The sequence below is a fragment of the Pan paniscus genome, chromosome 18 (assembly GCF_029289425.2).
Source record: "Pan paniscus chromosome 18, NHGRI_mPanPan1-v2.0_pri, whole genome shotgun sequence".
Classification (NCBI taxonomy): domain Eukaryota; kingdom Metazoa; phylum Chordata; class Mammalia; order Primates; family Hominidae; genus Pan; species Pan paniscus.
Window position 1 is genome coordinate 34,486,583 of NC_073267.2, and position 22,271 is coordinate 34,508,853.

Here is a 22,271-nt window from a genome sequence, read left to right on the forward strand (position 1 = left end):
GTGAGTGAGGCAAAACTCTCTAGTCAAAATCATTCTTGCAAATTCCTGAAATAGGACTGCACCCATGATATGGTGCCTATAGTTCTTTATTTTATTTTTATTTTATTATACTTTAAGTTCTAGGGTACATGTGCACAACATGCAGGTTTGTTACATATGTATACATGTGCCATGTTGGTGTGTTGCACCCATTAACTCGTCATTTACATTAGGTATATCTGCTAATGCTATCCCTTCCCTCTCCCTCCACCCTACGACGGGCCCCGGTGTGTGATGTTCCCTACCCGGTGTCCACGTGTTCTCATTGTTCAATTCCCACCTATGAATGAGAACATTTGGTGTTTGGTTTTCTGTGCTTGCAACAGTTTGCTCAGAATGATGGTTTCCAGCTTCATCCATGTCCCTACAAAGGACATGAACTCATCCTTTTTTATGGCTGCATAGTATTCCATGGTGTATATGTGCCACATTTTCTTAATCCAGTCTATCGTTGATGGACATTTGGGTTGGTTCCAAGTCTTTGCTATTGTGAATAGTGCCGCAATAAACATACATGTGCATGTGCCTTTATAGCAGCATGATTTATAATCCTTTGGGTATATACCCAGTAATGGGATGGCTGGGTCAAATGGTATTTCTAGTTCTAGATCCTTGAGGAATCGCCACACTGTCTTCCACAATGGTTGAACTAGTTTACAGTCCCACCAACAGTGTAAAAGTGTTCCTATTTCTCCACATCCTCTCCAGCACGTGTTGTTTCCTGACTTTTTAATGATCACCATTCTAACTGGTGTGAGATAGTATCTCACTGTGATTTTGATTTGCATTTCTCTGATGGCCAGTGATGATGAGCATTTTTTTCATGTGTCTGTTGGCTGCATAAATGTCTTCTTTTGAGAAGTGTCTGTTCATATCCTTTGCCCAGTTTTTGATGGGGTTGTTTGATTTTTTCTTGTAAATTTGTTTAAGTTCTTTGTAGATTCTGGATATTAGCCGTTTGTCAGATGGGTAGATTGTAAAAATTTTCTCCCATTCAGTAGGTTGTCTGTTCACTCTGATGGTAGTTTCTTTTGCTGTGCAGAAGCTCTTTAGTTTAATTAGATCCCATTTGTCAATATTGGCTTTTGTTGCCATTGCTTTTGGTGTTTTAGTCATGAAGTCCCTGACCATGCCTATGTCCTGAGTGGTATTGCCTAGGTTTCCTTCTAGGGTTTTTATGGTTTTAGGTCTAACATTTAAGTCTTTAATCCATCTTGAATTAATTTTTGTATAAGGTGTAAGGAAGGGATCCAGTTTCAGCTTTCTACATATGGCTAGCCAGTTTTCCCAGCACCATTATTAAATAGGGAGTCCTTTCCCCATTTCTTGTTTTTGTCAGGTTTGTCAAAGATCGGATGGTTGTAGATGTGTGGTATTATTTCTGAGGGCTCTGTTCTGTTCCGTTTGTCTATATTTCTGTTTTGGTACCAGTACCATGCTGTTTTGGTTACTGTAGTCTTGTAATATAGTTTGAAGTCAGGTAGCGTGATGCCTCCAGCTTTGTTCGTTTGGCTTAGGATTGACTTGGCAATGTGGGCTCTTTTTTGGTTCCATATGAACTTTAAAGTAGCTTTTTCCAATTCTGTGAAGAAAGTCATTGGTAGCTTGATGGGGAAGGCATTGAATCTATGAATTATGTTGGGCAATATGGCCATTTTTACGATATTGATTCTTCCTATCCATGAGCATGGAATGTTCTTCAATTTGTTTGTGTCCTCTTTTATTTCATTGAGCAGTGGTTTGTAGTTCTCCTTGAAGAGGTCCTTCACATCCCTTGTAAGTTGGATTCCTAGGTATTTTATTCTCTTTGAAGCAATTGTGAATGGGAGTTCACTCATGATTTAGCTCTCTGTTTGTCTGTTATTGGTGTATAGGAATGCTTGTGATTTTTGCACACTGATTTTATATCCTGAGACTTTGCTGAAGTTGCTTATCAGCTTAAGGACATTTTGGGTTGAGACAATGGGGTTTTCTAAATATACAATCATGTCATCTGCAAACAGGGACAATATGAATACCCTTTATTCCCTTCTGCTGCCTGATTGCCCTGGCCAGAACTTCCAACACTATGTTGAATAGGAGTGGTGAGAGAGGGCATCTCTGTCATGTGCCAGTTTTCAAAGGGAATGCTTCCAGTTTTTGCCCATTCAGTATGATATTGGCTGCGGGTTTGTCATAAATGGCTCTTACTAGTTTGAGATACATCCCATCAATACCTAGTTTATTGAGAGTTTTCAGCATGAAGGGCTGTTGAATTTTGTTAAAGGCCTTTTCTGCATCTATTGAGATAATCACGTGGTTTTTGTCTTTGGTTCTGTTTATATGATGGATTATGTTTATTGATTTGCATATGTTGATCCAGCCTTGCATCCCAGGGGTGAAGCCCACTTGATCATGGTGGACAAGCTTTTTGATGTGTTGCTGGATTCAGTTTGTCAGTATTTTATTGAGGATTTCTGCATCGATGTTCATCAGGGATATTGGTCTAAAATTCTCTTTTTTTTGTTGTGTCTCTTCCAGGCTTTGGTATCAGGATGATGCTGGCCTCAAAAAATGAGTTAGGGAGGATTCCCTGTTTTTCTATTGATTGGAATAGTTTCAGAAGGAATGGTACCATCTCCTCCTTGTACCTCTGGTAGAATTCAGCTGTGAATCCGTCTGGTCCTGGACTTTTTTTGGTTGGTAGGCTATTAATTATTGCCTCAATTTCAGAGCCTGCTATTGGTCTATTCAGACATTCAACTTCTTCCTGGTTTAGTCTTGGGAGGGTGTAATGTGTCCAGGAACTTATCCATTTCTTCTAGATTTTCTAGTTTATTTGTGTAGAGGTGTTTATAGTATTCTCTGATGGTAGTTTGTATTTCTGTGGGATTGGTGGTGATATCCCCTTTCTCATTTTGTATTGCGTCTATTTGATTCTTCTCTCTTTTCTTCTTTATTAGTCTTGCTAGCGGTCTATCAGTTTCGTTGGTCTTTTCAGAAAACCAGCTCCTGGATTCATTGATTTTTTGAAGGGTTTTTTGTGTCTCTATTTCCTTCAGTTCTGCTCTGATCTTAGTTATTTCTTGCCATCTGCTAGCTTTTGAATGTGTTTGCTCTTGCTTCTCTAGTTCTTTTAATTGTGATTTTAAGGTGTCAATTTTAGATCTTTCCTGCTTTCTCTCGTGGGCATTTAGTGCTATAAATTTCCCTCTACACACTGCTTTAAATGTGTCTCAGGATTCTGGTATGTTGTGTCTTTGTTCTCATTGGTTTCAAAGAACATCTTTATTTCTGCCTTCATTTTGTTATGTATCCAGTAGTCATTCAGGAGCAGGTTGTTCAGTTTCCATGTAGTTGAGCGGTTTTGAGTGAGTTTCTTAATCCTGAGTTCTAGTTTGATTGCACTGTGGTCCGAGAGACAGTTTGTTATAATTTCTGTTCTTCTACATTTGCTGAGGAGTGCTTTACTTCCAACTATGTGGTCAATTTTGGAATAGGTGTGGTGTGGTGTTGAAAAGAATGTATATACTGTTGATTTGGGGTGGAGAGTTTTGTAGATGTCTATTAGGTCCGCTTGGTGCAGAGCTGAGTTCAATTCCTGGATATCCTTGTTAACTTTCTGTCTCGTTGATCTGTCTAATGTTGACAGTGGGGTGTTAAAGTCTCCCATTATTATTGTGTGGGAGTCTAAGTCTCTCTGTAGGTCACTAAGGACTTGCTTTATGAATCTGGGTGCTCCTGTACTGGGTGCATATATACTTAGGATTGTTGGCTCTTCTTGTTGAATTTATCCGTTTACCATTATGTAATGGCCTTCTTTGTCTCTTTGATCTTTGTTGGTTTAAAGACTGTTTTATCAGAGACTAGGATTGCAACCCCTGGTTTTTTTTGTTTTCCATTTGCTTGGTAGATCTTCCTCCATCCCTTTATTTTGAGCCTATGTGTGTCTCTGCACGTGAGATGGGTTTCCTGAATACAGCACACTGATGGGTCTTGACTCTTTATCCAATTTGCCAGTCTGTGCCTTTTAATTGGAGCATTGAGCCCATTTACATTTAAGGTTAGTATTGTTATGTGTGAATTAGATCCTGTCATTATGATGTTAGCTGGTTATTTTGCTCGTTAGTTGATGCAGTTTCTTCCTAGCATCGGTGGTCTTTACAATTTGGTATGATTTTGCAGTGGCTGGCACTGGTTTTTCCTTTCCATGTTTAGTGCTTCCTTCAGGAGCTCTTTTAGGGCAGGCCTGGTGGTGACAAAATCTCTCAGCATTTGCTTGTCTGTAAAGTATTTTATTTCTCCTTCACTTATGAAGCTTAGTTTGGTTGGATATGAAGTTCTGGGTTGAAAATTCTTTTCTCTAAGAATGTTGAATATTGGCCCCCACTCTCTTCTGGCTTGTAGGGTTTCTGCTGAGAGATCAGCTGCTAGTCTGATGGGCTTCCCTTTGTGGGTAACCCAACCTTTCTCTCTGGCTGCCCTTAACATTTTTTCCTCCATTTCAACTTTGGTGAATCTGACAATTATGTGTCTTGGAGTTGCTCTTCTTGAGGAGTATCTTTGTGGTGTTCTCTGTATTTCCTGAATTTGAATGTTGGCCTGCCTTGCTAGATTGGGGAAGTTCTCCTGGATAATACCCTGAAGAGTGTTTTCCAACTTGGTTCCATTCGCCCTGTCACTTTCAGGTACACCAATCAGACGTAGATTTGGTCTTTTCACATAGTCCCATATTTCTTGGAGGCTTTGTTCATTTCTTTTTATTCTTTTTTTCTCTGAACTTCTCTTCTTGCTTCATTTCATTCATTTGATCTTCAATCACTGATACCCTTTCTCCACTTGATTGAATTGGCTACTGAAGCTTGTGCATGCATCACGTAATTCTCATGCCATGGTTTTCAGCTCCATCAGGTCATTTAAGGTCTTCTCTGTGCTGTTTATTCTAGTTAGCCATTCGTCTAATCTTTTTTCAAGGTTTTTAGCTTCTTTGTGATGGGTTCGAACATCCTCCTTTAGCTCGGAGAAGTTTGTTATTACCGATCATCTGAAGCCTTCTCCTCTCAACTTGTTAAAGTCATTCTCCGTCCAGCTTTGTTCCATTGCTGGTGAGGAGCTGCGCTCCTTTGGAGGAGAAGAGGCACTCTGATTTTTAAAATTTTCAGCTTTTCTGCTCTGGTTTCTCCCCATCTTTGTGGTTTTATCTGCCTTTGGTCTTTGATGATGGTGACATACAGATGGGGTTTTGGTGTGGATATCCTTTCTGTTTGTTAGTTTTCCTTCTAACAGTCAGGACCATCAGCTTCAGGTCTGTTGGAGTTTGCCGGAGTTCCACTCTAGACCCTGTTTTCCTGAGTTTCACCAGTGGAGGCTGCAGAACAGCAAATATTACAGAACGGCAAATGTTGCTGCCTGATTCTTCCTCTGGAAGCTTCGTTGCAGAGGGGCACCCAGCCGTATGAGGTGTAAGTCGGCTCCTACTGGGAGTTGCCCCCCAGTTAGGCTACTTGGGGGTCAGGGACCCACTTGAGGAGGCAGTCTGTCTGTTCTCAGATCCAAGCTGCGTGCTGGGAGAACCACTACTCTCTTCAAAGCTGTCAGACAGGGACATTTAAGTCTGCAGAAGTTTCTGCTGCCTTTTGTTCAGCTATGCCTTGCCCCCAGAGGTGGAGTCTACAGAGGCAGGCAGGCTTCCTTGAGCTGCAGTGGGCTCCACCCAGTTCGAACTTCCTGGCCGCTTTGTTTACCTACTCAAGCCTCAGCAATGGTGGACGCCCCTCCCCCAGCCTCACTGCCACCTTGCAGCTTGATCTCAAACTGCTGTGCTAGCAGTGAGCAAGGCTCCGTGGGCGTGGGACCCTCTGAGCCATGCGCGGGATATAATCTCCTGGTGTGCCATTTGCTAAGACCATTGGAAAAGTGCAGTATTAGGGTGGGAGTGTCCCAATTTTCCACTTACTCTCTGTCATGGCTTCCCTTGGCTAGGAAAGGGAATTCCCCAACCCCTTGCACTTCCCAGGTGAGGCGATGACCCACCCTGCTTTGGCTCATACTCTGTGGGCTGCACCCACTCTCCTACAAGCCCCAGTGAGATGAACCCAGTACCTCAGTTGGAAATGCAGAAATCACTCGTCTTCTGCGTCGCTCACGCTGGGAGCTGTAGACTGGAGCTGTTCCTATTCAGCCATCTTGGAACCTCCTCTGCCTGTAGTTCTTTAAAAAAAAAAATTTCACGCAGGGCATGTTGGCTCATGCCTGTAATACCAGTGTAGCAGGACAAGCTGCATACAAAACCCCTCAGACACCGAGTTAAAGAAGGAAGGGCTTTATTCAGCCAGGAGCTACAGCAAGACTCACGTCTCCAAAAACTGAGCTCCCCTAGTGAGCAATTCCTGTCCTTTTAAGGGCTTAAAACTCTAAACGGGTCCACGTGAGGGGGTCGTGATCGATTGAGCAAGCAGGAGGTACGTGACTGAGGGCTGCATGCACCAGTAAACAGAACGGAACAGAACAGGACAGAGATTTTCACAATGCTTTTCCATACCATGTCTGGAATCTATAGATAACATAACTGGTTAGGTCATGAGTTGATCTTTAACCAGACCCAGGGTGCAGCGCCGGGCTGTCTGCCTGTGGATTTAATTTCTGCCTTTTAGTTTTTACTTCTTCTTTCTTTGGAGGCAGAAATTGGGCATAAGACAACATGAGGGGTGGTCTCCTCCCTTACCAGCACTTTGGAAGGCTGAGGCAGGTGGATCACCTGAGGTCAGGAGTTTGAGACAAGCCTGGCCAATATGGTGAAACTCTGTCTCTACTAAAAATAAAAAATATAAAAAAAAAATTAGCCAAGCGTGGTGGCGTGTGCCTGTTAATCCCAGCTACTTGGGAGGCTGAGGCAGAAGAATCACTTGAACCTGGGAGGTGGAGGTTGCAGTGAGCTGGGATCATGCCGCTGCACTCCAGCCTGGATGACAGGGCGAGACTTCATCTCTATTAAAAAAAAAATTTCAAGTTTTAGATTTGGGGTACATGTATAGGCTTGTTACATGCATACATTGCATGTTGCTGAGGTTTGGGCTGCAGATCCCATCACCCAGGTAGTGAGCATAGTACCTGTGGTGGTTTTTCTTTTCTCTTTTTCTTTTCTTTTCTCTCTCTCTCTTTTTTTTTTTTTAGAGACAGGGTCTCACTATGTTGCCCAGGCTGGTTTTGAACACCTGAGCTCAAGCAACGTTGCCCAGGCTGGTTTTGAACTCCTGAGCTCAAGCAATCCTCCTGCCTTGGCCTCCCAAAATGCTGAGATTACAGGCGTGAACCACTGCGCCTGGCCCAATAGGTGGTTTTCCAACCCACACCTCCTGCTCCTCCATCTGGTAGTCTGCAGTATCTATCATTCCCATCTTTATGTCTATGTATACCCAGTGTTTAGCTCCCACTTATAAGTGAGAACATGCAGTATTTGATTTTCTGTTCCTGTGTCAATTCACTTAGGATTATAGCCTCCGGCTGCATCCATGTTGCCGCAAAGGATGTGATTCATTTTTTTTTATGGTGGCGTAGTATTTGATGGTGTATATGTACCACATTTTCTTTTCCAATCCACCATTGATAGACACCCAGGTTGATTCCATGTCTTTCTATTGTGAATAGTGCTGTGATGAACATACGAGCATGTATCTTTCTGATAGAACAGCTTATTTTCTTTTGGATATATGGCCAGTAATGAGATTGCTGGGCTGAATAGTAGCCCTGTTTTATGTTCTTTGAGAAATCTTCAACCTGCTTTCCACAGTGGCTGGACTAATTTACATTCCCACCAGCCAACAATGTATAAGCGTTCCTTTTTCTTCATTGCCTTACCAGCATCTGTTATTGTCTTTTTAATAATAGCATTCTGACTGGTGTGAGATGGTATCTCATTGTGGTTTATGATTTGCATTTCTCTGGTGATTAGTGATAATGAACTTTCTTTTTCAAATGTTTTTTGGCTACTTGTATGTCTTCCTTTGAGAAGTGTCTGTTTATGTCCTTTACCCACTTTTTAATGGGGTTATTTGTTTCTTGCTTGTTGATTTGTTGAAGTTCCTTATAGATTCTGGATTTCAGACCTTTGTCAGATGTGGTTTGCAAATATTTTCTCCCATTCTGAAAGTTTTCTGTTTACTCTGTTGATAGTTTCTTTTGCTCTACAGAAACTCTTTAATTAGTTCCCACTTGTTGATTTTTGTTTTTGTTGCAGTTGCTTTTGAGGGCTTAGCCAAAAGTTCTTTGCCAAGGCTGCTGTTGAGAAAGTATTTCCTAGGTTTTCTTCTATGATTTTAATAGTTTGAGGGCTCACATTTAAATCTTTAATCCATGTGATTTAAGTCTTTAATCACATTTAAATCTTTAATACACCTTGAGTTGATTTTTGTATAAGGTGTAAGGAAGGGGTTCAGTTTCATTCTTCTGCATATGGATAGCCAGTTATCTCCACGCTATTTATTGAATAGGGAGTTCTTTCCCCATTGCTTGCTTCATAGTCTTTATTGAAGATCAGGTGGCTATAGGTGGGTGGCTTTATTTCTGGGCTCTCTGTTCTATTCCGTTGGTCTATGTGTCTGTCTTTGTACCAGTACCATACTGTTTTGGTTACCATAGCCTCATATTCGGATAGTGTGATGCCTCCAGCTTTGTTATTTTTGCTTAGGATTGCTTTTGCTATTTAGGCTCTTTTTTTGTTCCATATTAATTTTAGAATAGTTTTTTCTATCTGTAAACAATGGCATTGGTAGTTTGATACAAATAGCATTGAATCTGCAAATTGCTTTGAGCAGTGTGGCCATTTTAACAATATTGATTCTTCCAATCCATGAGCATGGAATACTTTTCCGCTTATTTGTGTCATCTCTGATTTCTTTCAACAGTGTATTTCTCTTTGTAGAGAACTTTTACATCCTTGGTTAGCTGTGTTCCCAGGTACTTCATTTTTCGTGTCTGCCTATAGTTCTGTGTGTTTTTAAAATTTTTGTCGGTGGTTCTCTTTGACTTGTAATTAATGCATTGTATGGGGATGAAACCAGTTTCTCCTGATACCTGAACAGCTTGTCATAATTCTTTGCCAATAGTCAAATTCTTCACGTGGTCTCTCTAAACACATACTGGCCATTGATGGTGTCAATGCCTGACATGTATAAGGGATGGGGTGGGGAAAAAAGTGTAGAGGAATTACGGGAAGTCAAGTGTGGATTGGATGCCACTTCTCTGTTTTCGGTGTGTGGTCAGGACCACATGAGGAAGGCTGGCTGGTCAACTCCCCCACCCCACACAAGTACACGCACATTACCATCAAGGGTGATAGATGCTTAAAGTGGGACAGTCTGGGAGTTATGAGAGCAAATGGGAGGGGCACCCACAGAAAGGCAGTATGGAAGCCTTCCTGGTGGAAGTGGCAGCTAAGCCAAGGCCTGAGGTGGAAGCACAAGAGAAGTGAAAAGGGGTGTGGGGAAGCAAGGGGCCAGAGGAGGGAGAGAGAATGGAATGGAGGGTCAGAATATGCGTATAGGGTGGTGGGAGGAGTGGTGGGAGAAAACAGGAAAGAAGGGTAGGTGTGGCTTATCCCAGACATGCAGGGCTTGTTCAAGATCCCAAATACCAATATTGCAGAAATGGACAAGCTGATCCTGAAGTCCATATGGAAACAGAAGGGACCCATATATTAGACTTATACCTAAATATTTCATGACCTTTGGCACTATTGTAAATTGTACTGGTTTTTAAATTTAAATTTCCAATTGTTGGAACAGAACAGAGCCCTCAGAAATAATTCCACATGTCTACAACCATCTGATCTTTGACAAACCTGACAAAAACAAGAAATGGGGAAAGGATTCCCTATTTAATAAATGGTGCTGGGAAAACTGGCTAGCCATATGTAGAAAGCTGAAACTGGATCGCTTCCTTACACCTTATACAAAAATTAATTCAAGATGGATTAAAGGCTTATATGTTAGACCTAAAACCATAAAAACCCTAGAAGGAAACCTAGGCATTACCATTCAGGACATAGGCATGGTCAAGGACTTCATGTCTAAAACACCAAAAGCAATGGCAACAAAAGCCAAAATTGACAAATGGGATCTAATTAAACTAAGGAGCTTCTGCACAGCAAAAGAAACTACCATCAGAGTGAACAGGCAACCTACTGAATGGGAGAAAATTTTTGCAATCTACTCATCTGACAAAGGGCTAATATCCAGAATCTACAAAGAACTCAAACAAATTTACAAGAAAAAAACAACCCCATCAACAAGTGGGTGAAGGATATTAACAGACATTTCTCAAAAGAAGACATTCATGCAGCCAACAGACACATGAAAAAATGCTCATCATCACTGGCCATCAGAGAAATGCAAATCAAAATCACAATGAGGTACCATCTCACATCAGTTAGAATGGTGATCATTAAAAAGTCAGGAAACAACACGTGCTGGAGAGGATGTGGAGAAATAGGAACACTTTTACACTGTTGGTGGGACTGTAAACTAGTTCAACCATTGTGGAAGACAGTGTGGCGATTCCTCAAGGATCTAGAACTAGAAATACCATTTGACCCAGCCATCCCATTACTGGGTATATATCCAAAGGATTATAAATCATGCTGCTATAAAGGCACATGCACACGAATGTTTATTGCGGCACTATTCACAATAGCAAAGACTTGGAACCAACCCAAATGTCCATCAACGATAGACTGGATTAAGAAAATGTGGCACATATACACCATGGAATACTATGCAGCCATAAAAAAGGATGAGTTCATGTCCTTTGTAGGGACATGGATGAACCTGGAAACCATCATTCTCAGCAAACTATCGCCAAGAACAAAAAAACCAAACACTGCATGTTCTCACTTATAGGTGGGAATTGAACAATGAGAACACTTGGACACAGGAAGGGGAACATCACACACCGGGGCCTGTTGTGGGGTGGGGAAAGGGAGGAGGGAAAGCATTAGGAGATATACCTAATGTAAATGACGAGTTAATGGGTGCAGCACACCAACATGGCACATGTATACATATGTAACAAACCTGCACGTTGTGCACATGTACCCTAGAACTTAAAGTATAATAAAAAAATAAATTTCCAATTGTTTAGTGATATAGAAATACAACTGGCCGGGCCCAGTGGCTCACGCCTGTAATCCCAGCACTTTGGGAGGCCGAGGCAGGTGGATCACCTGAGGTCAGGAGTTTGAGATCAGCCTGACCAACATGGAGAAACCCTGTCGTTACTAAAAATACAAAATTAGCCAGGTGTGGTGGCACATGGCTGTAATCTCAGCTACTTGGGAGGCTGAGGCAGGAGAATCGCTTGAATCCGGGAGGCAGAGGTTATGGTGAGCCGAGATCATGCCATTGCACTCCAGCCTGGGCAACAAGTGCAAAACTCCGTCTAAAAAAAAAAAAAAAAAAAAGAAATACAACTGATTCTTGATCTTGTATCCAAAACAATATTAGAAAAGGGGAACAAAGTTGGAGGGTTCACACTTTCCAATTCAAAACTTACAAAGCCATCAAGCCAGAAAGTAAATTAGTGGTTTCCAGGGGCTGGGGGTTGGATTGGGGATTGGAAATACTGCTAACAGATAGAGAATTTCTTTCTGGGAAGATGGAAATGTTCTGGAGGTAGTGGTGATGATTACACAACATTGTGAATGTACTAAAACCCAGTGAACCTTATACTTTAAAATGGTAAATTTTATGGTCTATACATTTAATCTAAATTATAAAAGCTACTTTGAGGAAAACAATGTGATTCACCATAACAGCAGATTAAAGAAGAAAAAACATGTAACCACCTGAACAGATATAGAACTCTAATTTGACAACATACAATATCATTTCATGATTAAAAATACTCTCAGCCAACTAGGAACTAAAGGGAACTTCCTCAACCTGAAAAAGAGCATTTACAAAAAATCTCTACCAGGCATTATACTTAAAAGTGAAAGAGAATGCTTTTCACCTAAAATTGGAAACAAGACAAGAATATCTACTTTTATAATTCCTATCCAACATTGTACTGAAAGACCTAGCCAATGCAATAAAGCAGGAAAAAGAAGAAAAAAAAATACAAAGAGGAAAGGAAGAAATAAAACCCTCTCTATTTGCAGATGATACAATTGCATGGAAAATTCCAAAGAACCTATAAAAAAGCTATGATAATAGGTTTTTTCAGTAAGTTCTCAGGATATAGGAGCAATGTATAAAAATTAGTTGTATTTCTATAATATAATTGAACAATTGGAAATTTAAATTAAAAAGTACCATTTACAATAGCATAAAATACCATGAAATATTTAGGTATAAGTCAAACGAAACATGTACGGTACTTTTATGCTGAAAACTACAAAACACTAATGAGAGAAATAAAAGACCTAAATAAATGGAGAGATACGCTGTGGTCATGGATTCAAATATTGGAGTTCCAATATTGTTAAGATGTCAATTCTCCCTGGGTTGATCTACAGATTCAATGCAGTAAAAATCCTGGATAATATTCCATTGTGCACATGTACCACATTTTCTTTATCCATTCATCTGTTGATGGACACTTAAGTTGATTCTATATCTCGACTATTGTGAATAGTGCTGCGATAAACACAGGAGTGCAGTTATCTCTTCAGTATACTGATTTCCTTTCCTTTGGCAATATACCCAGCACTGGGATTGCTGGATCATATGGTAGTTCCATTTTTAGTTTTCTTGAGGAGCCTCCATATAGTTCTCTATAGTGGCTTTACTAATTTACATTCCCACTAACAGTGCATGAGGGTTCCTCTTTCTCTGCATCTTTGCCAGCATCCATCATTGTTTGTCTTTTCGATAAAAGCCCTTTTAACTGGAATGAGATGATATCTCATTGTGGTTTTCATTTGCATTTTTCTGGTACACAAAGGAATATTATTCAGCCATAAGATGAATGAATCTTGTGATTTGCAATAACAGGATTGGAATTGGAGGACATTATGTTAAGTAAAACAACCCGGGCACAGAAAAACAAATATTGCATGTTTTCATTCATGTGTAGGAGCTAAAAAAAAAAATTGGATCTCATGGAGGTAGAGAGTAGAATGATGGGTTACTAGAGACTGGGAAGGGTAGTAAGGAGGATGGGGTAAAGAGGGGATGGTTAATGGGTACAAAAATACAGTTAGGAAAAATAAGACCTAGTGTTTGGTAGCACAGTAGGGTGACTATAGTTAACAATAATTTATTGTGTATTTCAAAATAACTACAGGAATGGAATTGGAATGTTCCCAGCAAAAGAAATGATAAATGCTTGAGGCAATGGATATCCCAGTTACCCTGATTTGATCATCACACATTGTATGCTTGTATAAAAATATCACATGTTCCCTATAAATATGTGCAATTATTACATATTCATAAAAAGGTAAAAATCCTAGAAGTATATTTTGCAGAATTTAGCCAATTCTAAAATTTATATAAAAAATAAAAAAGTAGAGTATCCAAAAGAATTTTGAAAAGAATCTTGATACATACCATTAAGTAGCTGTCACTTTTTATTTATTTATTTAATTTTAAAAAATTAGATTGATATTTTATAATTTTTTAACTTTTACTTTAGGTTTGAGGGTACACATGAAAGTTTGTTATATAAGTAAACTCATGTCATGGGAGTTTGTTGTACAGAGTATTTTGTCGCCCAGGTATTAAGCCTAGTACCCAATGGTTATTTTTTCTGCTCCTGCCTCCTCCCAACCTCCACCCTCAAGTAGACTCCAGTGTCCGTTGTTTCCTTCTTTGTGTTCGTAAGTTCTTTATTGTTTAGCTCCCACTAATAAGTGAGAACATGCAGTATTTGTTTTTCTGTTCTTGTGTTAGTTTGCTAAGGATAATGGCCTTCAGCTCCATCCATGTTCCCACAAAAGACATGATCTTGCTATTTTTATGGCTGCATAGTATTCCATGGTGTATATGTACCACATTTTAAAAAATCCTATTTGTTATTGGTGGGCATTTAGGTTGATTCCATGTTTTGCTATTGTGACTAGTACTGCAATAAATATTCATGTGCATGTGTCTTTATGGTAGGATGATATATATTACTCTGGGTATATCCCCAGTAATGGGGTTGCTGGGTTGAATGGTAGTTCTGATTTTAGCTCTTTGAGGAGTTGCCATACTGCTTTCCCCAAGTGGTTAAACTAATTTACCACTCCCACCAACAGTATAAGTGTTCCCTTTTCTTCACAACCTCACCAGCATCTATTTTTTAACTTTTACTAATAGCCATTCTAACTGGTGTGAGATGGTATCTCATTGTGGTTTTGATTTACATTTCTCTAATGATAATGATTTTGAGCTTTTTTTGTATGCTTGTTGGCTGCATGCACGTCTTCTTTCGAAAAGTGTCTGTTCATTTCCTTTTCCCACCTTTTAATGGCGTTGTTTTTCTCTTGTAAATTTGTTTAAGCTCCCTGTAGATGTTGGATATTAGACCTTTGTTGGATGCATAGTTTGTGAATATTTTCTCTCATTCTGTAGGTTGTCTGTTCACTCTGTTGATAGTTTCTTTTGCTGTGCAGAAGCTCTTGCATCTAATTAGATGCCATTTGTCAATTTTTGCTTTTGTTGAGATTGCTTTTTGTGTCTTTGTCAGGAAATCTTTGCTTATTCCTGTGTCTAGGATGGTATTGCCTAGGTTGTCTTCCAGGGTTCTTATAGTTTTGGGTTTTACATTTAAGTCTTTAGTCTATCTTGAGTTGATTTTTGTATATGGTGTAAGGAAGGGGTCCAGCTTCAATCTTCTGCATATGGCTAGCCAGTTATCCTAGCACCATTTGTTGAATAGGAATTCTTTTCCCCATTGCTTATTTTTGTCTTAGATCAGATGGTCGTAGGTGTATGGCCTTATTTCTGGGCTCTCTATTCTGTTCCATTGGTCTATGTGCCTGTTTTTGTACCAGTACCATGCTGTTTTGGTTACTGTAGCCCTGTAGTATAGTTTGAAGTCAGGTAATGTGATGCCTCCTTCTGTGTTCTTTTTGCTTAGGATTGACTTGGTTATTCAGGTTCTTTTTTGATTCCATATGAATTTTAAAATAGTTTTTCCTAGTTCTGTGAAGAATGTCATTGGTAGCTTAATAGTAATAGCACTGAATCTATAAATTGCTTTGGGAAGTGTGTCCATTTTAATGATATTGATTCTTCCTATCCATGAGCATGAGATGTTTTACCATTTTTTTGGTGTCATCTCTGATTTCTTTGAACAGTGTTTTATAATTCTCACTGTACAGATCTTTCACCTCTCTGGTTAGCTGTATTCCTAGTTATTTTATTCTTTTTGTGGCAATCGTGAATAGGATTGCCTTCCTGATTTGGCTCCCAGCTCTTGTTTGTGTATAGGAGTGCTAGTGATTTTTGTACATTGATTTCGTATCCTGAAACTTTGTTGAAGTTATTTATCAGCTGAAGGAGCTCCTAGGCCAAGACTATGGGGTTTTCTAAATATAGAATCATGTTGTCTGCAAACAGGGATAGTTTGACTTTTTTACTTCCTTTCTTCCTATTTGTATGCCCTTTTTTCTTTCTCTTGCCTGATTGCTCTGGCTAGAACTTCCAATACTATGTTGAATAGGACTAGTGAGCAAAGGTATCCTTGTTTTGTGCTGGCTTTCAAGGGGAATGCTTTTGCCCATCAAGTATGATGTTGGCTGTGGGTTTGTTGTAGATGGCTCTTATTATTTTGAGGTATGTTCCTTCAATACCTAGTTTATTGAGAATTTTTAACATAAAGGGGTGTTGACTTTTATTAAAGCCTTTTCTTCATCTATTGAGATAATCATGTGGTTTTTTGTCTTTAGTTCTGTTTATGTGATGAATCATATTTATTGATTTGCATATGTTGAACCAACTTTGCACCCCGGGGATGAAGCCTACCTGATCATGGTGGATTAGATTTTTGATGTGCTGCTGGATTTGGTTTGCAGGTAGTGTGTTGAGGATTTTTGCATTAGTGTTCATCAAGAATATTGGCCTGAAATTTTCTTTTTTTGTTAAGCTGACACTTTTTAGTTTGATGCCACCCCATTTGTCTGGTTTGCTTTTGTTGCCTGTGCTTTTGGGGTCATATCCAAAAAATCATTGCTCAGAAGCTTGATTGTCAAGAAGCTTTTCCCTTTGTTTTCTTCTAGTAGTTTTACAGTTTCAGGTCTTGTGTTTAAGTCTTTAATCCATTTTGAGTTGATTTTGTATATGGTTTGGGATAAAGGTCTAATTTAATCCTTTTGAATATGAATATCCAGTTCTCCCCACACCATTTGTTGAAGAGAATGTCCTTTCTCCTTTGCATATTCTTGGCACCTTTATTGAAGATCAATTGACCATAAATGCATAGTTTTATTTCTAGCCTCCCTGTTCTGTTCCATTGGTTGATGTGTCTGTTTTTATGCCACCACCTTGCTGTTATGCTTACTAGAGCTTTCTTGACACAGTATGTTTTGAGATCAGGAATTATGATGCCTCCAGTATTTTTTTTCTTGAGGATTGCTTTGGCTATTTGGGGTCTTCTGTGGTTCTATATAAATTTTAGTTTTTTTTCTATTTTTGTAAAAAAATGCCATTGGGATTTTGATAAGGATTGTACTGAATCAGAAGATTGCATTAATACTCCAGTCCATGAACATAGGATATCTTTCCATTTATTTTTGTCTTGTTTAACTTCCTTAATCAATGTTTTATAGTTTTAGTGTACATGTTTTTCACCTCTCTGGTTAAATTTAAGCTTAGGTATTTTTTTTGATGCTATTGTAAATGAGATTGTTTCTTGATTTCTTTTTCAGATAGTTCATTGTTAGTGTATAGAAGCACTATTGATTTTTTACATTGATTTTGTAACCTGTAACTTTACTGAATTTATTCATTAGTTCTAGTAGTTCTTTTTTGGTGGAGTTTTTAGGGTTTTTTAAAAATATATTTTTATATATATGTTTTTATATATATATCATTTTAAGTGTAAACAGAGACAAATTTCCTTTTTTATATCTGATTTGGGTCTCTTTCATTTATTTTTCTTGCCTAATTGCTGTGACCAGGACTTCCAGTACTATGTTACATAGAAGTAGTGAGAGTGAGCATTCCTGCCTTTTTCCTCATTTTAGTGGTAAAGCTTTCAATTTTTCACCATTGAGTATGATGTTTGTTGTGGGCTTGTCGTATATGGCCTTTATCGTATTGAGGTACATTCCTTCTGTAGCGAATTTATTGAGAGTTTTTATTATAAAAGAATGTTGAATTTTGTCAAATGCTTTTTTTTGCGTATATTGAGATGATCATGTGGTTTTAGTCCTTCATTCTGTTAATGTGATATGTCACATTAATTGATTTGCATATGTGGAATCATCCTTGCATCTCGCATCCCAGGGATAAATCACACTTGATCATGGTTATTATCTTTTTATCTTTTTTTTTTTTTTTTTAACAGAGTCTCGCTGTGTTGCCCAGGCTGGAGTGCAGTGGTGTTATCTCGGCTCACTGCAAGCTCCACCTCCCAGGTTCACGCCATTCTCCTGCCTCAGCCTCCTGAGTAGCTGGGACTATAGGCGCCCGCCACCATGCCCTGCTAATTTTTTTTTTTTTTTGTATTTTTAGTAGAGACGGGGTTTCACCATGATTTCCAGGTTGGTCTCGAACTCCTGACCTCAGGTGATCCACCCGCCCTGGCCTCCCAAAATGCTGGGATTACAGGCATGAGCCACTGCAGCTGGCCGGTTATATGACTTTACATGTTTGTCAAAACTCATAAAACTATGTACTAAAAGGCTGAATTTTATTGTATGTAAACTCTTCCCCAATAAATCTGACCTAAAAAACAATCAAATTCTGTTGACTTTAGGATAAAGTATTGAGTTATCAATGAGTCTTCCCTCAATGGTGTATGAGGCAGAAATCACGTTGCAGAGCCGTGGCATGATGTCCCCTGCACATTCCCTTTCTAGAACTTGTCCCAGTTTGAAATTGCTATACACATCTCCCTGTTAATCCATTGATTACTCTCCTCTCCTCCACCTGGCTGCACTGAGGGCCCTGGAAGGCACTGTATCTCTATTACCCAGCTGTGTGCTTAGCAATAAGAAACACTTGTTTGTTGAATGAATGAATAAATGAATGAATGAATGTATGATTAAATAGGTGAATTTTATGGATGAATTCTACATATTGACCTTGAAGATATTTCTTAATATCACAACAAATATTCAAATAACAAATAGTTATTTTTAATCTAAGCCAGTTATTAGCCTTATTAGTCAGAGTGCCAACTTTGACTTTTTACCTCCCTAAAGATTCCCAATATATTGAAAGGGTGGTATTCTGTCTTCTCTTCTAGAATTTTCTATGTATTTTCCAACCCAAATTCTTCTTTGCTGCCTTAATAATCTCCCAGGAATACCACCTGGAGTAAATCCTCACTCACTGCCCATTGACTCTACTATAGGCTTATTTTTTATCTTTTAAATTATTAAAAAATATATATATACACTTAGAGATTGGGATCTTGCTCTGTTGCCCAAGTTGGAGTGCAGTGGTGACAAAGCTCACTGCAGCCTTAAACTCCTTGGCTCAAGGGATCCTCCCACTTCAGCCCCCCGAGGAGCTGGGATTACAGGCAGAAACCATTCTGCCAGGCTTATTATATAGGTTCCTTTAGCTGGCAGCACATCCAAGTGATAATTTATCATGAACCATATAGAAGATCACATCTGCTCCAGAGGGATTCCCCCAGCAGGCATAACTTTTCTTCAGAGAGAGAAAACCTCCACATCTGCTTTAGGTGGGAAGAGGTGTGTGATTACGGTCCTGTCTCTTTCAGATCGGCGCCTACTTCGGGGCCTCCCTCTGCTCCGTGGACGTGGACAGCAACGGCAGCACCGACCTGGTCCTCATCGGGGCCCCCCATTACTACGAGCAGACCCGAGGGGGCCAGGTGTCCGTGTGCCCCTTGCCCAGGGGGGTGAGTGGCGATGGGACCTGGGCTGGGTGGGGCCTGGTGTGGGTGGAGGGGTCGCCTGGGTTGGGGCCTGATACTGTTTGTGTTTAGCAGAGGGCTCGGTGGCAGTGTGATGCTGTTCTCTACGGGGAGCAGGGCCAACCCTGGGGCCGCTTTGGGGCAGCCCTAACAGTGCTGGGGGACGTAAATGGGGACAAGCTGACGGACGTGGCCATTGGGGCCCCAGGAGAGGAGGACAACCGGGGTGCTGTTTACCTGTTTCACGGAACCTCAGGAATTGGCATCAGCCCCTCCCATAGCCAGGTGAGACCTGGTCACTGTCCTTGTCATGACAGTAGCCTCTTTGTTGATCTTTCTCCTAATTCAGTGTGCCCACAGCTGCCAGATAAGTTCTCACAGTACTCCTTTCAGAACCTTCAAAAATAATAACATGTGGCTGGACCTGGTGGCTGACGCCTGTAATCCCAGCACTTTGGAAGGCTGAGTTGGGAGGATTGTTTAAGCCCAGGAGTTCAAGACCAGTCAGGGCAACATAGTGAGAACCCATCTCTCCAAAAAAAAAAAAAAAAAAAAAATTAGCCAGGTGTGGTGGCATACACCCATGGTCCCAGCTACTCTGGAGGCTGAGGCCGGAGGATTGCTTGAGCCTGGGAGGTTGAGGCTGCAGTGAGTCCTGGTCACACCACTGTACTCCAGCAGCCAGAGTGACAGAGTCAGACTTGCACATGCATGCGTGCATGTGCACACACACACACATTCACAGAAATCTCAAAGACTCTTAGTTCCAGATTGATTATTTCTACAGCAATAGGAGGTGCATGATAGCCTCATCACCCCCACTTTACAGATGAGTAGATCAAGGCCCAGCGATGGCAAATGGCAAGCTAGCAGTATTGGGATGCAGGCATTCCTTTCTTCTGAATCTCGGTCCTGGTAAGGTGACCAAGAGCTCTAGTTTGCTTAACTCTGTCCCAGATTTAGTACTGAAATCCCACATCCTGGGAAACCTATACGGTTGGCCACCTTACGGGATTGCACACTTCACAGATGTGGAATTGTGCAGTCACACGTGCCCCTCTCTCAGAAGCGCCCTGTGCTTGGCTTAATGCTCTGCTATTGCCATCTTCAATTCTTAGTAATTTTTCAACAAAGGGTCCTACATTTTTTTGCACTGGGTCTTGCAAAGCATGGAGCCCATCCTGATGACTTGTCACCCTATATTCTGGACCTGACAACTGTTTTGCTCTGTAAGTTGGCTTTCTGTCTCCTGCCAGGTGGAGCCCACTGTCTGGAGGGACCCTTACAGTCTGGTTCCATCTTCCCTGTATCATATTCTTTCCCACCATAGCCACCTGAGACCATCTAGTTTTCTGGCCTCTGGTCTCTGGGTTTTTGCCAGCCTTACATTTTTCTTTCTTTATGTTTAAAAATTTTTTTATTGTGGTAAGGGCACTTAACATGAGACCTATCCTCTTAACAGATTTTAAAATGTACAATGTAATACTGTCATCTATTGGTGCAATGTTGTACAGCAGACCTCTTGAACTTCATCTTGCATATTGAAAATGTATACCCATTGATTAGCAACTCCTCATTGTTCTCTAGCCTCTGGCAGCCACCATTATATTCTTTGCTTCAATGAGTTTGGCTATTTTTTTTTTTTTAGTTTTTGAGACAAAAGTTTCAGTCTGTCGCCCAGGCTGGAGTGCAGTGGCACAATCTCGGCTCACTGCAACCTTACCTCCTGGGTTCAAGCGATTCTCCTCTCTCAGCCTCCCGAGTAGCTGGGATTACAAGCATGCACCACCATGCCTGGCTAATTTTTGTATTTTTTGTAGAGACTGGGTTTTGCCATGTTGTCCAGGCTGGTCTTGAGCTCCCGGACTCAAGTGATCCACCTGCCTTGGCCTCCCAAAGTGCTGGGATTACAGGTGTGAGCCACCGCACCCTGCCAGTTTGGCTATTTTAGATAACTCATATAAGTGAAACCACGCCGTATTCATCCTTTGGTGACTGGCTTATTTCACTTAGAATAACGTCCTCCAGGTTCATCCATGTTGTCACAAATGAAAGAATATCTTTCTTCTTTTTCTTCTCCTCCTCCTCCTCTTTCTCCTCCTCCCCCTCCTCCGCCTCCCCCTCCTCCTCCTCACCCTCCTCCCCCTCCTCCTCCTCCTCTCCTCCTCCTCCTCCTCCTTCTTTTTTGACAAAGTCTTGTTCTGTCACACAGGCTGGAGTGCAGTGGTGCAAACACGGCTCCTGGAAGCCTCAACCTCCTGGGCTCAAGCGACCCTCCCACCTCAGTCTCCTGAGTAGCTGGGACTGTGGGCCCATTCCACCATGCCTGTCTAATTTATTTTTATTTTTTGTAGAGATAGAGTCTCCCTATGTTGCCCAGGCTGATGTCTTTCTTTTTTAAGGCTGAATAATATCCCATTGTATGTATATACCACAATTAAAAAAAGCCATCATTTCCTCGTAGAGAGGGAAGGAAAAATCCCTCATCTGTTGATAGGCATTTAGGTTGTTTTCACATCCTGGCTATTGTGAATAGTGCTGCAATGAACATGGGCATGTTCATATCTCTTTAAGATCATAATCCCCATTCCTCTGGTTAAATAACCAGAAGTGGGATTATTAAATCATATGGTAGTTCTATTTCTAATTTTTTGAGGAACTTCCATACTGTTTTCCCTAGGAGCTGCACCATTTTGCAGTCTCGCCAAGAGTGTGCAAAGGTTCTGATTTTTCCGTGTGTTTACCAACACTTGTCTTTTGTTTTTTCGGCAATAGCCAGGCTAGCAGGTGTGCAAGTGAAATTTCACTGTGGCTTTGATTTGCATTTCCCTGATGATTAGTGATGTTGAGCATCTTTTCATGTATGTATTGGACATTTTTGTGTCTGAAAAAAATGTCTCTTCAAGCCCTTAAGCTTATTTTTAAATCAAGTTATTAAGGCCGGGAGCAGCGGCTCATGCCTGTAATCCCAGCACATTGGGAAGCCGAGGCGGGCGTATCACCTGAGGTCAGGAGTTCAAGACCAGCCTGGCCAACAGGGTGAAACTTCATCTCTACTAAAAATACAAAAATTAGCCAGGCTGTGGTGGTGCATGCCTGTAATCCCAGCTATTCCAGAGGCTGAGATGGGAGAATCGCTTGAACCCGGGAGGTGGAGGTTGCAGTGAGCCGAGATTGTGCCACTGCACTCCAGCCTGGGAGACAGAGGGAGACCTTGTCTC

The 22,271-nt window shown here is 40.7% G+C and overlaps 1 protein-coding gene across 2 annotated transcripts in view; it reads left to right on the plus strand.

Annotated features, from left to right (window-relative positions):
• ITGAM (integrin subunit alpha M) overlaps positions 1-22,271 on the plus strand; it is a 72,658-nt gene that overhangs the window by 18,813 nt on the left and 31,574 nt on the right. Inside the window, exons 13-14 of one of the 2 annotated variants that reach the window (XM_003807498.6) lie at positions 18,895-19,035; positions 19,123-19,335. In XM_003807498.6, the coding sequence (XP_003807546.2) occupies positions 18,895-19,035; positions 19,123-19,335 (354 nt within the window). The remainder of the gene's footprint in view (positions 1-18,894; positions 19,036-19,122; positions 19,336-22,271) is intronic. The other variant, XM_008959646.5, reaches the window with a different exon arrangement.